At 38.2% G+C, this 17,510-nt stretch overlaps 1 protein-coding gene across 2 annotated transcripts in view; it reads right to left on the bottom strand.

The window, feature by feature from the left end:
* Positions 1-1,070: 1,070 nt before the first annotated feature.
* PTPN21 (protein tyrosine phosphatase non-receptor type 21) overlaps positions 1,071-17,510 on the bottom strand; it is a 45,360-nt gene continuing 28,920 nt past the window's right edge. For both annotated transcript variants that reach the window (XM_083863900.1, XM_083863901.1), the window contains 7 exons: positions 15,900-17,365; positions 13,480-13,617; positions 10,952-11,173; positions 9,674-9,802; positions 9,128-9,362; positions 8,425-8,585; positions 1,071-7,601 (listed from right to left, as the gene is read on the bottom strand). In XM_083863900.1, coding sequence (XP_083720026.1) covers positions 7,473-7,601; positions 8,425-8,585; positions 9,128-9,362; positions 9,674-9,802; positions 10,952-11,173; positions 13,480-13,617; positions 15,900-17,365 — 2,480 coding nt within the window. In that variant the 3' untranslated portion in view covers positions 1,071-7,472. The remainder of the gene's footprint in view (positions 7,602-8,424; positions 8,586-9,127; positions 9,363-9,673; positions 9,803-10,951; positions 11,174-13,479; positions 13,618-15,899; positions 17,366-17,510) is intronic.

The following is a 17,510-nucleotide window of genomic DNA, read 5'->3' as shown; positions in this document are numbered from 1 at the left end:
TACCAAGCCCTGGGGCTCTTGCCCAAGAAAGCTTCTGGCCAGATGTGCCAAATCCAAGCATCAAGTCACACCCCTGTCAGCCAACTCCAGGTTGGCTCGAGAAGCCTCTAATGGGGATTTTACACTGGCTGGAAAATAACAGCTGCAGTTTAAAACCATTTGGATTTAGAGGAAATTTAGCTTTCTGAAGATGTTATTGCCAGAGGTCTAAAACCAGTATAAATAATGTGATCAAAACCGCTGAATGCTTTACCATGAACCCCCGTTTTCCTCTTCTGATTTTGAATCCATGTCTAATAAAAGAGCTTTGCTCACACAGAGCATTGCACAGGACATTCCCCAGGACCTGGGAACTGATCAGACAAGTACAGATGTATCTATAGTATGTAACTGTCTTACCTTAATCTGATTAATGCCTTCAAACTGAGTGCACCTAGAAGACAAAAATATAGTTAGAAGCCTGATTGTTTCAGATGTAGCTAGGTGGACAACACTCTAGACATTTAGCAAAGACAAGGGAAATGCCAATTGTCCAGTGTGAAACTATGATGTCCAGTATGCAATTCTTGTGTTCTCCTCACAAAGCCTCATGCTGTACCAGGTGTGTAGAACAAGCTGTTGCATTACCTCTCTTTTTATCTCAGTGCCAATTCTAGAATGAAAATAACTTCAATGCTAGTTGTTGGCAGCAGCTCCAATGATAGTAAGCATACAATCAACTGTTTCTTCTCTCACATGCTTTTGGAAAGGGTTCTCCAACTTTCAAAAGTTTGTAATCCCTCCTACACTTAGATGTTAGAGGGAAACTGGGAGATCAGTACCAAAAACAGCTTTAGAAAATGCAAAACATTGTGAAAAATTATGACAGGGCAGCAGGGACAAGATTTTCCTGCCATAAAGATGACACCAATTAGTACTTGACAGCACAAGTTTTATACCCACTACTTGCAGCACATTAGAAGAGGTATCACATTGTGAACTGAAGGCAAAGTCCCAGCCCAGGACTACACATGAACAGTAACTTCTTGGATTTTTCCTTTAATAATGGAACAATAAAAACTCATAATTGCTTCAAATATTTATTTCCATGGCAAAAATAGACTATAATATATTCATTTCACATATATTACATTCAGAAATACAAGCTTTTCTGTCTATGAAACACAATTTATACATTGTTTTACAAACCAATTTCAGTTTTACAAGAATTAAAGCTGGTTTGATTATACATTTTTACAGTATTGGTGGCAAGACAGCAAAAAAACAGACATGTTAACCACTAGCTTAGTACTAGAAAATAATACTTCATGTTTTCTACTTTTAAACAAAGTCCCATTTAAATCCTTGCATACTGGCTCAAGTGAAAACTGAAGAAAATGGAGCCAGATCCTGTGTTCCTCTGACACTAAGGACTCAATCCTACAAAACTGCTGACAGGCTTTCAAAAGCCCATTTGCTTTTAATGAATGAAGAGGTTTCAGCAGTGTGCAGGATTCTACATACTTGCTGATTTGCCAGGTAAAGCCTCTTAAATTTCCATCCAAGTGCCCCCAGAAAAGCCACAAAGAGGACAGATAGGTAGGGTATTTCAAAGCAATTTAAGCAAGTATCTTTGTAAAGAGCATACACACCTTGTCTGTCAGAATTATCCAGGATTAGCAAGGTAACACACTGGAGGATTTTACAGGGGTTTTCTCCATCAAACCTCCTACCATTCTAAAAATTAATGGCATTTGCAATGTCTTTAAAGTATATGAAAAGAAAGTTTCCTAATTTTACCTAAATATTTCCAAATGGAAAAACAGCATTTAATTCCCTTTATAAAAGTTAGGCACCTTCTGAAACTGTTCTCATAAAATTAATAATTTGGTAATTTTGATTGCTGCATATCTGAACCGAAAGAACAATAAAATATCTACAGACTTTTGACTTGCCACAGGTTCGATCTGTTGTAAACTCTGTTCATTAGATTCTTTACATTTGATTTCTATCTTCGTTCCTTAAGTAGAGCTGAAGAACAGACTTCAACAAAACAAACACACTGGAGGTTATTCTTCACCACTGAATGCAGCATGATGAGGAAAATAGCAAAGAATAGAACCAAAGGCTATTCAGCAACATTTTTGAAATGCTCATTTAACTTAACAAATACTTTTTATTCAGCCCAGTTAGGCCTTAAAGTAACATGTGATGCCAACAGAGTGCACCAAGTTAGCTGGTCTCCAGCAAGAACGTACTAAGAAATTTTTTTTCTTTAACTTCTCTTTTTACAGACACGTTTGCAACAGCAGGTGAATGTTTAAGCTTTTTTTCCCTTACCTTAGCACAGTACTACACTGTTTTAATATCACTGTGTTGCAAATGCTGCACTGCATCAGAATTTCTAAGTATATGTGGTAAATTCCACATTTCAAGAGTCTCACTGTTAGCCCAGCCTTAACTTGGTGCAACTCACACCAACTGTAAACACCTGGCTTCATTCAAAACATAGTTAGACTTCTGAATCTTCTCACCTGCATCCATTAGAAACTATCACTGCAAAATTGCAAATATGCCTCTTCCCCCTTCCTTTTGCATCTGTAAAAACAGAGACTGTGGTTTGAAAAAATCTGACCTTTAATAAGTAAACAGAAACTCAGCTGACAGATTGCGTTCAATACATTTGGAAAGGAAGATATGTAAAAATAACAGAGCCTCTGAAAAAATATTTGGATTTAAAAAATCACATTTTAAAAAGCCAGTAAAAATAACACCTATGACTACATATTCATTTACCCTACCATGCCATGAAAGACATACCATATGACTCAAACCCTTACTAGCAGCTCTACTTTGGATACAAAACATTCCAAATCCTCCTCCAAATGCATTCTGCCACTCCTCAAATCCTCACTCTCTATGTCCAAAATTTTGTACTTGCACAAGAGTATTTCCTTTGACCTCTCATCTACTTTTCTTTTGAATGCTGTACTTTCCTGTATGCACATTCCTGCTGCATTCTTTTGGTTAATTCTTGTAATCTGTTTTTAAATTTAAAGCAGACATGGTATTCATGCTTCAAGGGCTCAAGCTTTCATTGGCAGCAAGCCCATTTTAATTCCTACAGCATCATGATGAACTGCAGGAATTTTGCTTCTTGCAGGGCTGGACTCTGCCTTCCACAACTTTGCATTATCAGAAAAAACCCCAACCCTAAACACTAATGCACTGACTTCTCAGTAACTGAAGCATTGATTCTTTTAAATTGATTAATTGGAACTATTGAAATAGAGTAATGGGTTCACTGTTTTTAAGTCTAGGGATTAAGTAATGCTATTGATATTAAAACTGAGGTCTCATCACACAGCTATGATTAACAAACCCTGCAGTTTCCAAGTTTGGTCCAGAAGCCATCGAAAGCTATGAGCCACTCAACTTTAACAGCTGCTCCAGCACAAAATATGCAGCAGGAGCAGCAGCCTCAGTCTTACTTATTAAATTTAAAGCAGCCATTTTGGAGAAGATTGCTCCAAGTGTTGCCCACTTCAAAAAGAGATACACAGGATTAGAAGAGGAGCCAAACATAAAATGTCAAGAATCTTTTCCACTTTAGTAAAAATTTATTTTACTTTTATTCGTTATTACTGTACTTTTTTTTTTTTTTTTTTTTTTTTTTTTCCTAAATGTTGGTGATAACTTAGAGCAGCTTTTCATCCATAGAGATACAGGAACACCACCTTGGTCACCTGCTTTGAATTAAATGTATTTCTACGTATAAACCATAGCACACTCTGCTATGGTGTGCTTTTATTGTTCACTTGTGTCAAAGGTGTCTTCCAATGAGAGAAATAATAAGGCATAAAACTTTTCTTGCTCTTCCTGGGGGACAGCAGAAAAGGAAAGCACTGCTGTGCAGGCTGCAGAGGCTATACAGAACTCCCCTGTGCAGCTCAGAGCTTCTCCCTCACCCAACAGGGCCAGGGGGGAGCTACAGCCTAAAGCTAACGCAGCTAAGTCAGTGGACAATGGACTGGGCTCTGACTCAGCTTCTTAGAGAAGAGCTATTAGCCCAAGACTACAAAGATTCACTGGCCAAAAAAATCTCTCATGAGAGCAACCAAGAAAGAAATCAAATATGCAGAAGTCATTACTACAGTTTGCATGTTCTTCTCCTGTCTCTTCATATAATTTGATCCTAGAAAGCATCCCCTACCTAGACCACCAAATCTGTCTCTTGACAGTATATAGCACCTTTTTTTTTGTCCCTGAGAGCTCTGACATCCCTAGAGATCAGCATTATCTTTGCCATTTGCTGCAAGAATTCTTCATATAATTTTCTTACTAAACAAACTCTGTTCAAATCTTGCATAATCATCTGATTTCATCCCCATAAAAACAGATGCACATTTGGCAAAATTCGACAGGCTTTTAGAGAAATTTTAAGGTTTTTGACAAATAAATCCACCCCCGACTCACACTGTGACTGTATTTGGACAGTGGATATTCTTAAAGTATCCAAAACTTCATGAAGCACCCAGCACAACTACATGTAAAAATGCATCCCTTTTCAAGGCTCAGAACAAAAGTGCTAAAAACTGAATTGTATTTTATAAGTTACCTGAAAATCTAAACAATGGTTTTAAAAACTTTTTTAAAGAAGGTTCTGAAGTTTAATTTCATTTGGTATCTAGAAGAGAAACTGCTCATTTTCAATGCTCACTTGGAGCCATATGCTTACAAAGAAAAGCAATCCTACCGTGTTCAGTAGAAAAACTCACATAAAGTCAAGTCTAATAAGGTCAAGTTATTACTGCAAAAACAGACTGCTGATGGACAGAACTGGAAGCTGAAGGGGAGGAGGTAGCAGTGTTAATCAAGACTGTGACTACCACATTTTAGCACAACCACCTCTAAAAGTGAATACAAGTTCTTTCAGCTAAACAGAAAAATAAGCCAAAAGACACACATTTCCTCACCCACCTCAGATAATTCCATAAATACTGGATTAAAACACTTGTTGTAACTGCTCCTTTTAAAGCCTTGCAGCTGATGTTCTGTCTAAGAAACTGAAGTTCTGAGTTGTCCATCATGCTTGAAGTTCTGGTTGTCCATCATGTCATTAAAACTGCTTCTATCGTTTATGAAGATCACAGTGCAAAGCTTAGAAATGGAAAAGGTACAGGCTACATTTTAGAGCCTGCCCTCCCATTCAAAAAGATTTCTGCAGATAGAAGTGAACTGTGGCAAAAATTAACAACGTTTTTAAAATACAGCATAATACAAACAGCTAAGTATGTTTGCTCCTTTAAATACTTCTGTCAACACAGATATGTTAGATCGGTATGTTTGCAAGTTTTATATATAAAGAATCAGTCTTCACTAACTGGTTTCCTCTGGACTTCCAGTTTTAGATTTGGCAATTAATTGTTCCTAGGCATTTTATGTAAGAACAAAATTTCTGTTCCCTAGTCTGAAATATTCAGTCTAACATACTGAGAGTACAACAAATCAGACTGCTTCCAAGCATATCTGAAAGCACCAGTTCAATATAGTGTACTAAGAAGTAATATATTTTGTATAAAATGACATATTAGCACAATGTCATTCAGACCACGTGTTCAACTTTGTGGAAGCAGCTTATCACAGAGGAAATTGAGGCACCCTATTTATAATTCTTAATTAATGTTTTGGGACACAACTATTGTTTTGAAGGTGATTTAATGGTTTCCAAACCCTTGTTAGAGATCAGAAAAACAACAATTTCAGCACTAATAAACCTGATTTTTAGTTTCCTTTCATTTCACTAAGCAGGTATCAAGGGGAATGTACACAACCATGCCTGTAGATTGGTCTACTGTAGGGTTTTTTTAAAATTAAACCAGATATCTAAAAACTATACCTCAATTTGGAATAGGGATTTTCAACCCAGAATCTCAAAATACTTGGAAAGGCAGCTAAAACCATGCTGTCCCCACTGAAAACCACAGAGGATTATTTAGGGATATTGTCATTTGAGCAGCCCCATGGGACAAAATGGAAACTACAGTAGGCTGTACCTGCCAACTTCAGATCCATGCCACAGACACTGACTCAGCCACCTACACAGCTACTGAATTACCCACATCTCCAGTGTTTCCTCTAAGAGCTCTTCTGCAAGTTCTCAAATGTTCTTCATTGCAACGCTGCAAAGCATCAGCAAAATCTGCTCTAACACTAACAAAATAATCTGGAGGATTCGACAGAAACTTCCAGTGCTTTACTGGCTCTCTTGCTTGGGAACACTAACATTTTTTAAGGTCATCTTTGCACTGTGTAAATCAGCAATTATAGCTGCCACACCTCCTCCATTATGCTTCATACAATCATTTCCCCTTCACCACTCTGCACCTTCATACTCCCATTTTGGTTCTCTCACTTCATCAACTTAAAAAGCTCTTCTTAAAATAACAGGTTAGTAATGATATTACCAAATGAAACAATGCATGATTACAGACTCTATATTTAGCTACATAAATAACAGAGCAAAATAAAAGTGCTTAAAACATTTGCATCCACTTTGATTTCAGCCAGTAAAATCAAACTGTCCTCTAAATATATGAGTAATACTGAATATGTACTTTCTCTCATCCATTTGTTTCCAATAACCTCGTAGATACTTAAAGTATTTTTCCCCTGCCTGTTGCAGGTAAACATGCCTCCTCTCAAATGAAAGTTATTAACAGTTACCATTATCTTTCACTTGCCTGTTCTACTACATGGCACTACAACTAACTACCAACAGATCCCCTAGGACTTTCTGCATGATTTTTGAAAAGTTGGTTCAAACTTTGTCAGTCTTCTCCTCTGAAAATGTTGTTATGTTTAAAAAGCTTTCTGTTGTGGTGGCTCATTTTCTTTTTAATTTAAAAATCTCAAATATAAAAATAACTGTCCTTAAAGCAACAGCTTAAAATATCTAAGAGATGCTAATTTTGCTAAATAAACCAGAGGAAACCAAATGTTTATTTTACAAAATATAGATGTATTGTTCTAAATATAAAGTTGAATGTAGAATCAAACTGCATAAGACCTTGACATTCCCAAGGGGCAGGTTTTTGACCCCATGCGCACCTACAAATTTTAGCTTTTGCACAGTCAACAATTATGTTTCAAAACATACTGTTAGTTTAATTGTACTATATACCTCCATTCCATAAGATTCTTATTTTGCCCAGAGTAACACCACTCTAAAGAACGTGTGCAAGTACTACAGAGCAGTACAAGTAAAATCATTCCTTCATGTGACTGTGGCTGAACACGGGAAGAATTCAGCCCAGCAAAGATCCTGCTGTGCAGGGACTGTTACACTGACTCGCATCTAACAGTCACATGGCAGCCCGAAATGGTAACTCTGTAATTCATCATATGAAGAAAACATCAGCAAGAGCAGGTCTGGACAACTCTGATTTTCTTTCTGTAAACTCTTGCAGAGTCTCTTAGGAAGTGGCAGGGGATTAGATAAGTCTAGAACTTTTGAGAAACTGAATGAGAACTCCATAGACGAAAGTGTACTGTGAAAGAGTCTGCACCATCATCATTCTCTGCTGCCTCAACATATCCAGCACTCGTGGGATGTCCAGCATCTGGAAGAAGAGAAAAAAACATTACAAGTGACTGGTGAGCAATGAAACTGGCTTCACCTTCCCAGCAGGAGGTTCAGAGCAGTTACTTAGTGATCTAAGGACAGAATCAGCTGTTCTGATTTCAGCTCTGACAATTCACTGCCCATGCCTGCAGTATGGCCTGCACTACACCACTGATCATCTGGGAAATATGCATAATGGTAAAGTTACTCATCTCATGGGGTATTGGCCTTCACAAATCTAATGGCTGAAAAAGTATGTCACAGTGTTAGGAGAGGGATGCACAATTAAACAACATGTTTGTTGAGTTTCAGTTGACATATTATATTATTAATGAACATTTTACAGCTGTCCACTTCTAGCTAGTTGTAGAACTGATTTTGTTGTATTAAACTACCACTTTGTCCTCCACTGAGATTGATACTGCAAATACACTGCACTTATGAACAAAATAATTACAAGTACAGAGACTGGCTACAAAGCATGTTCTTGAATATGACCCGTTCTAATTAAGGCAAGGAGCAGAAAAGTCATGATGAAATCCTGAAATATTCTCAGTGGCCAAGGGCATACCTTGCTCCACTCAATGACTCAACATCTTAGGGAGTCAAGAATCCAAATGACCATTCCAGTGCCTGGTGTGCATGTGGGCAGCTCTAGAAGATTATTAACTTCTGTTGAATTCTCAAGAGCCATTTCAAGCACAGCTGCAAGGCCTCTCCCAAGGGCTGCTCAGATGAACGGCCGTAACATATTTCAGTCAGGTGATTTACTCTTCTATTAGCTGACACCATTTAAAGCACAAGCAAGAACAAGAGCTCACCTCATTGTGTTCCAAGCAGGCAATCATGATCTCTGCCAGTATGACCACTCCTGTCCGTCCCACACCCGCGCTGCAGTGCACCAGCAGGGGAGGATTGGAGCTTTTGGGGTCTGCTGTGCTGTTTGTGTGGCGCCGCACTGACTGGATCTCCTCCAAGTACGCTGTTCAGTTCAACAAGATAAGAATAATTAATTTAGGAGATGCAGCCCCATAAGCCATGCTGTTATGCTGTATGACCGCCAGAAAGTAGTAATTTAACAATCAACATGCCACAGAAAAATGATACATTGTATAAATCACAAGTCATATCCCAACCATAGGAAAACATATCTATAAGGACCATCTAACTCTTTTAAGGATTTCCTTGCCTTTCTCCCCTATTCCTACTAAAGATGGCTTGGGGCCATCTTGCTACAGCTGCAACATATTCAAATGTGTAGTATGGGGCGCAATTATGTTTTATTCTATATGGTCTTCAGGTAAATTATTTGCTCTAGACAGAAGGAGTCCCTTTAATAAACTGTCTGGTATATTCCTGCAAAAAATATAATTCAGTATATCTTGCTGGTGTGAAGAAACCTTTCTACAATGGAATGCTTGGCATACTTGTCAAAAGTTACTTCACATATAGCAGCCATCTTAAAAGGTATTTAAAAAACACCACAAACTACACCCCAAAACAAAGGTATTATATACAACTTACATAAAAATCCCTTTAAATCTTCTGGACAGCCATGCTCTGGCCAGTCAGTATACTGCAAATGCCAAACCGTTCTCTCCTGTCCTGTGAGAAGATGTTTAATCTTCAAACCTGTAGTTGCATAGCAGCCCGAGTCGGTTCGGAACCGCGTGGTAATCTTAAATCTTCCGTATGTCACAGTGTTGTGTCTTGAACCAAGACGAGGCCAGTATCTGAAGCTTTTTTCTCTTCCACTTTCCTTAAAATAGAACATTTGCTTAGTAAGAAACACAAGAACATTCATACAACTAATGTTCCTGTAGCAACAACTGCATCTCTCCTCTACTAAGTAGTACCAGTGTGTTACAGCCTCTTACTGAAGAAACCAACTTTCCAGGAGAGAGTTTGCAAATTCATTTCTCTGGCAAAGAAATCGAGACAGAAAGGAGTCACTAGAAACTTATCTTTGATCAGTTTATTTGTTGGAGCAGAGATCCCCTTTGTCTAACAGATTATTTTAAAAAATCATTGTGGGATTTCTGGGAGTAACCTGACCCAATTTATACTCACTTCCTCTGCCGTCACCATAGCTATGATCGCAATCCCTTGTTCCCAGATCATCTGCCAGAAATCCTGACATGTATTTTGCAAAGGGCCCTGCGTGGCAATGTAATCCCACTCCATGCCACCAACAGAGATCTGTAAAAACAAAGACACTAGATTAGTAATTATTGAAAACCCTCTCCTCAGTTCTAACATCAGCCATTTGAAGATGCACAAAACAAAACAAGACTGCAACACCACAGAAATAGAATCCCATTGTGAGTTATATCTGCCCCATTTTTTAGTTGCATCTTGTCACATTAGATGCAGAAGAGACACAATTGTAAAGGTTCACAGCTAAATAAATGTATTTTATATCATAAGCATCATGTAAAACTGAGAAAACAAAATTGTATTTCTCTTTTGTGAATTTAAGGTATTTTAGCAAATTCAGGTTTAGAGAAGCTTTCATACTCTAGTGCTGTAAATATTATTACAATACTACTTGTTATTTCCTAAAAAAATATTATCTTGCTTGAGAAGAGTCAACATTTGTGAATGAAGCAGAGAAACTGTGATGCCATGTCTACAGATTTACTAAAAGAAGACAGCAACACAACTACAAGTGCCGCTTTGACAATCCCAATTCTTTTCAGAAAAGAAGGCATGAAATCAAATGTAGTTGCACTTAGAGCAGATAAACATATTGAAAAATGAATGATCTGGCTTCCAAGTTCTTGAAGTTACCCTTCAAATTTTTTTAAACAAAGCTTAAAGAGTTAAGAATGGGGAAAGAGGGCAGCTGAAGGTTTTCAAAATGCCAATTTGCCCCTGGCCCTGGCAGTTCCTCTAACCATCCAAAAAAGCTTAAGCTAGGAGCTAGCTTATAGCCCATTGTGGATACAGTCAGAGTACAGAAAAAGAAGAAACAATGATTGTCACTGCAGCTCAAAAATATCATAGTCATTGCAGAGGATCCCAGTTTGTTTTAAACCTGTTTGCTTCCTTAGCTCTGGGAAGAATGGACATGCCTTCTGTTAGCAGCAATCCCCCGAGTGGGAACACAGAAAGGAGACAGTAGATCAAAGAGAAGCAAAATGCAGATCCCTCCAATTATTAACCCTCCATGATTCTAAGTGATTAGGAAAACAGGTTCCTGCTTTCCCCAAAGAAACCTCTGGAGTAGAAAAGAGAGAGAGAGATGGAGGGATTACCACTCATCTTAACAAACCAAAATTGATAGCCAAATGCATTTTTAGTTACCACACAAACTGGGGAATTTTTCTCCAAGAATATTTCTCTCACCTTGATGTGAGATGCATTGATGTAACCCGTGTTGTTTTCTTTGGTTGGGACCAGCTCTACCCTGGTATCATCATAAGGAAGCACGTCCTGGAAGCGGTTCCTCTCAGCATTCTCAGGCAGCCGGGCTATGGAACACTCTCCGTCCATCAGCCTCTTCTTCTGCACGCGCTCGTACTCGGTGAACACCATCCCCTGCTCCAGCCGCTGCTCCAGGATCCTGCACTGCAACACACAGCACAGACAGACACACAAAGTGACATGCTGAGGTGAGTCTGCCTTAACAGAGAACTCATGGAGGATAAAATTTATGTACTTCCTTCTCCTACATACTTCTTCAGTGCTTTTCCAGCTATTAATGTTTCCATAAACATACCAGAATAAATTAGAGGCAACCCTAACCAGCAGGAATTTTGTTCAAGTGAAAACTAAGCAGCCTGTTATACTTCACTAGGTCACAAAGATTTATGTGGATACTGCTGGTAAAGGAAAAATTACTTCATAGTTTCTGTAAAGATAGCCCTGCTGGGGAGAAAAAATTGACCAACCAGACAGCTATGCTATACTGCATACTGCTTCAAATACCTTTGATCCCCCTGCTCAATATAGCAGCTAGATGACATCATTTGAAAGGTCTCCTTTAACCTTATAAAAATAAAAAACCCCAAATAATAATAATAAAAAACCCCCACAAACTTAGTTGTTTGGATGGAGAAAAACTAAATTTTGCTCACAGCAGGAAAGCTGCCTTTGAAACTTGCTGCAGTTAAAGTATAAACCCAAAAATTTTTTTAATAGTATAATTCAATCTTTTTTATTTAATAAACTGCTTCCTCCTTCCATTTATTCTTTTGAAACCAAGTTGTTCCTAAATCATAAGACACTTCTGGAATTTGTGCATCTCTTTGCCAACAATAAGGAGGAATAATATGTAAGATTCTAGCCAGAAAATTTCATCTATGTCACATGTTCCCAGATTCTCACAGCAACTGCTCTGTGGTATCAGGTCATAGAAGTGTCTTATATCAAGTAAGTATGCCAAATGTTGCAGAGGAAGGTGTAAACTTCCATCATATGCAATTTGCACATCATTACATCAACTATACAAGCTCTTTTATTATCTTTAGGCTAAAATCACATATTTAAACTGATAATAACATGAAGCTGAACAATGAAACAGGCACTGAATCAACACTAAACTTATCTTCTAAAATACCTGCACTCTCGACTTCCTTTTACATCACATGTCTACTTTGCCTTGCCTCTTCTCAACTGTTTTAGGAACTACTTCCATTTCACAGTATTTATTCTACCCCTATGAGACTGCCTGAAGAGAAAGTGTAGTGACATGACTTTGTCATAACTTGACTTTATGGTTTCTTCTTTGCCACAACGCTTTGGGCAGAGCTAGCTGAATACAAACACAGCTGAATCCAGAAAAGGTCAACCCAGAAAGAGATGATGGCTCTAGCTAAGAGGAAATAACCAACACAGATACTAAACCTGTATCTCAGTAACACAACGTTAGTTTTTGTCCCTTAGCATCTTAAGCAATGTATATGTAGTTCAACACAATTTTTTCTGAGTGATTTGCAATTAATTTTCTTGGTCTGTTCATTTAAACTGCAGCTGGTGAGAGCAGGACTTTTCCTTCAGGTTCTAATCCCTAGACTAGATCCCTAGTGACTAGAAACAAAATTGAGCTAGAGGGGACCTGCAGCTGAGGATGCCCAACCATGCTCAGAATCAGATTCTGTAGAGACCACTGGCTGAACAAAGGGCAATAATCACTGTAGAACTTGGTTTATCTACTTGCTCCTTGGTCTTATGTGTGATGGTAACACCATTCTTCACAGCCTGAATATTGACTGTATTTCACTTTCCTGCACTTTATTGATATATGAGACAGGCTGAAGCAGATTTCCTGATGCTTTTTATCCTGACACAAGCTGATGGAGTCTTATATTTCTTAAAGAATGATCCTCAAATTCCAGAACCTGATGACCCCTCATTGATCTTTTACTGACTTTAAAATTTCAGCAGATCAAACAAGTTCCATCTATATTTTATGGGCTCTACCTAAAGAAAACAGATAAATACAATCTGCAAAAGTTGTATTCTGGGGATGCATTTTAACTGCAAAACTTACTCCAAACACCATATGAATTACTAAAAATTGCAAATAAAATTAATCTCCTACACAAAATTTTCACACCTTTTCACGCTGGAAACCCCAAAATAAAGAAGGAAACAGGATGAGTGCAAAAAAATATATCAGTAGGTACTAGTTAATTCGTTTCCTGTATGCTCAAAGCCTAAACTATAGTTGAATCACTGTCATAAAGAAAAATCTGAGTTACACCCAATACTTCTAGCAATGACTTGTCAATCAGGAATCTTTTTGTTTCTATTATTAGCATTTGAGTTGCCTTAATATGAAACATTTTACAGTCAACAAAATGTACCATTCATAATCATCTAATTTTGAAAAACTGCTAGTGTAAATCAAGCATTAAAAAACTTGAACATACTCGTTCATCATTTGTTGCTCTTGTTGATTCTTCCTTCCCCTCATCTGGCAGAGGCATTCTAGTCAATGCCAGTCCATTTAGAGCAGCTAGCTTCAGAGGACCAATTTTTTTTGCATCATTTTTATTCTTTTTCATACCCTGCAAAAGAAAAGCTAAAACTTGTAAATATTCTTAAATATCTGATGACGTTATAAAGCAGAAATCAGATGAGTTCAACTAAGCAAAAGATACTTCTCTGGCCCTTCTGTGAACAGCTCTGACCTTTTTCTTTGATAAGCACTGCAGTGAGAGATTAGGGTGGTGAGACTACATTCCTCCAACGCAAGTCTGTCTTCATTCCAGACAGGTTAATGAAACTGCATGAGAATGACAAATATTGTTCTCTACAAAGCTCATGACTGAGGGTGTGAGGTGGCAACTTTGGATAATTAACATTCTTGAACAGACCTGGGATCACTTCCCAAACCCAAAAATACAGCAAAATGATTCATTACTAGGCTGTTCAGTTTGCAGGCACTTTTCCCTACAGTCAGGGAACAACCCTATACATTTAAGATATTTGGATATAGTTAAGTGGCTTACTAAGTTTGCAACAAACTTGACACACAAAACATGAACACAGAACTGCAGAAAGATTTAAGTCCTGGACCAGGCCATGAATCTAAATTATGGGATAACCATCCATTATTTGATGAAAAATATCAAAGGGGAATTTCTATGAGAGAATAAATTCAAATTATTCTTTTAAAAAGGGTAAGAGGAAACTTCATCATTCCTGCCATTGCTAAGTTTAATTGTTGACAAAAATAGACTGAAAATATGAGCACATATGCTGCTTGTATGATAATCAATGCTTTCAGAAGTTAAATGGTGGTAAGAAATAGGAAGACAAAGCTAAGAGGATGAGACTACATTTAAAAGAGAATTGAACACAAACACAACAATAAAAGTTCATTGAAAAGCAAAATGTGCAAGCATTGGTAGCTTTTCAAAGCAAGGGGCCAGCTTTGTAAGTAGGATATTCATCTCAATTATGAATACAGAAAGATAATGTTCTGTATTATGCAACAACACTTAAATGTTTCTGAACTAGAAACTGTTACAAACACTTTCAATGAAAAAGTTCTAATATTAATTTCATTTAAGGTTGACAGGAACATCTCATAACTACATAGCTGTCAAAAGGAAAAGCAAAGTATGATTTTGGTAGACACATTACTGTCTGAAAATGTATCTTTTGGAGAACAAATACTAAGTAACTAACTAAATGTGAACACAATGTGAACACAGTTGATTTTTCCCCCTATAGACACATCAAGAAAACAGGAGAAAGAAGATATAGAAAAACATACACAATTATAAAATGAATTTAAGCTGATAGAGGTTCATTTCATGGTGTTCAGCTGCATGTATAGCACATCTGACAGACAAAAACTTTTGAGAGTAGTAGCTATTTCAATACACAGCTCTTGCATAGCATTAGTTTTTGCAGTATCTGCTGTTACCACAACAGTACAAGTTACATAGAAGTTTCCCTGCAGTCCAATTTGTGCAGAAAACTATTTGACACTAACTCAGGTATCAATCAATTTTAAAAGGTAAAGTAATAATAAAAAATTGTCTTCCTCTATTAGCACCTGAAATCTGCCACAAACTACATAAAACTGAACCAAAGTTTAAGGCAAAGTGGGTGCAAAGGAGTGCCAGTGAAATTGTGCAGTCCTTGGTGTTTCTATGAGGTGGGAATTACTGGAAGGGTGAAACTTGCAGTTTTTCACTATTTACAGTGTCCTAAGATTGGAGTAGGAAAAAGAGATATGGCAAGCAAGAAATACTTTCAGTGAAATAAAAACAGCTTGAAGAGAAGGCAAAAGGGAACAGATATGAAAAAGGGAAGGCATGAAGTAAAGAAGAGAATGCAAGGAAAGAATTTATTCCTTAAGGTGTCAGGTTCTCTCTTGGGTCAGAACAAGCAGGCAAACAAATTTTTGAAAAAGTTAACATTTTGACTATCATTTTTTATACCATTTTTCAGTGAGAGGAAGATGAGAAAGTTGAAAGGAAAGAGTTGCTTCTGCTCCAGATAAGAAGTAGGCAGAATAGGGATCTAGAACTGATTTTAAATTAGCTCCTTCTAAAGTTCCTAGACAGGTTAGCTTTTTAGATGGATGGAGACTGCACAGCTGGATTTGTGTGGGTGAACTAAACAAACAGAACTCAGACATGGCAGAGAAGGGGATAAAAGATAGCTAAGCAAAGTTACCCAGGGATACATAGAAATATAAAAGTCAAGCTTAAGGTAGCTTTTAATTCATGTTTTAAAAACATCTCAGGCTGATTAAAAGAACTGCAAACCTCAAACAAAAACGACAATCAACTGCTACAGACAACCCGAAACAAGACAAATAGTATCCACTTACACCTAGAGGGGGAAGGCCTTCCACAATATTCTTCTTCCCAGACAAAAGATCGGACACGGGTCTCTTCTTTACTGAATCTTTCCTTACTCTGTATCTCCCTGATGTTGTAAGATCAGATTCTGACATAGATGGAGTAAGCAGTCCTTCCCCTCTTCTCTGTACCTGGCTTTCTACTAGTAAATGAACAGGACTCATATCTTTCATTCTCTTTTCTGCCTCTGTGATATGTAATTTAGGTTCAAGAATATGCAAAGGGCCAGCAGATGAAGCAACAGAGCTATAAGGGTAGTTTAGTACTGAATCACGAGAATAACCTCCCACAACAGATGAAAGTTGGGTTTGATCTTCAGGGAGAGGAGAAAGACTTGAACTGGCCTTATTCTCTTCTTCAAATTCTTCTTCTTCCTCACTACTGTGAATCAGCATAGTGGCATCTGAAAGGGTTTTCTTGTGATCACAGTTTATGCATTCCTCTTGCTCACCTTCTTTTTGCTTCGTTCTCTCCATCAGAATGTTGGGCTGTGACCCTTCTGAGATAACTCTTGGAAGAGCCACATCTGCTGCAGAAGCTGACATGGTCCTCTCTTTAATTCTTATTCCTTCAAAGCTGGGAGCCAAGCCTGCAATTTCAATACTGTTCCTTTTCTGCAGCTGAGCATGGCGTGCCGATGTTAGAGGTTCACTGACTTCCTGAAGAGAATGTGCCACGGGCAGGCTGTCTTCCTGAAATGTCTGGACAGAATGGTGCACTCGCCTTGTGATAAGATCTGGATTGCTGCTGCTGATGTAGATGTGTCGTGACAGGTCTGGAGTACTGTTTGCAGGTCTTGGGTATGGGTATGGGGGAGGTGGTCGATAGACTTGAGTCTTCATTATATTTGGTGCTGGGTAATCCTGAGACTGGAGCTGCACATTTGTCAACTCAGGCACACTGACTGCCCCAACAACTGGGCGCTTTTCAGCAGGATAGGGATAGGGGGATTGGCTATGGAAGCTGTAGTTCAGGTTAAATGGATAATGGTTAGACTGTGGGGCAGCAAAGTGGGCATGCTCTCGAATTTCAGGCTGACTGTAAACTAAGGCATCAGGCCTGCTGTAAGCATATGAGTTGCTGATGTTAAGATTTCTCATTGAATGACTCTGCCTGTCTGTGTGCACCATCCCCCTGTTGAGCTGTCTCATCACAGTCTCATAGTCTGGCGTGGGACGATAAGAGGGTGGAATAAGTGCACTGTGTCTGTGTGATGGGACATAATCAGTTCTGAGGACGTCACTTCCAGTAATGCTTGGGTTAGAGGACATGGGGGATGGCTGCAAGTAATGCTGTGGATTGTTCAAGGAGTTTGTGCTGTGTGCACTATAGACACTCCCATTGCGGATCCGACCACTGTAGTCATGAGGGGTTCTATCCAAGCTAGTCTGAGAGTGACAGTAGTATCCATTCTGACTGCTCACAAAGAGGTTATCTGAAAGTAAAGTTTAAGAACAATCTTAATGTCCAGGATATCAAAGAGAGTTATCCTCTATTAAGATGTAGCTAAGGCAATGTTTGAGATTTTCAAAACCTCAGTTATTCTTAGCTACATATTGAAATGGGAAGGAAAAAACCCA

Source organism: Zosterops lateralis, assembly GCF_965231275.1.
Source record: "Zosterops lateralis genome assembly, chromosome: 6".
Classification (NCBI taxonomy): Eukaryota; Metazoa; Chordata; class Aves; order Passeriformes; family Zosteropidae; genus Zosterops; species Zosterops lateralis.
Note: the sequence above shows the minus strand (reverse complement) of the source record. Positions and strands in the feature narration are given on the sequence as shown.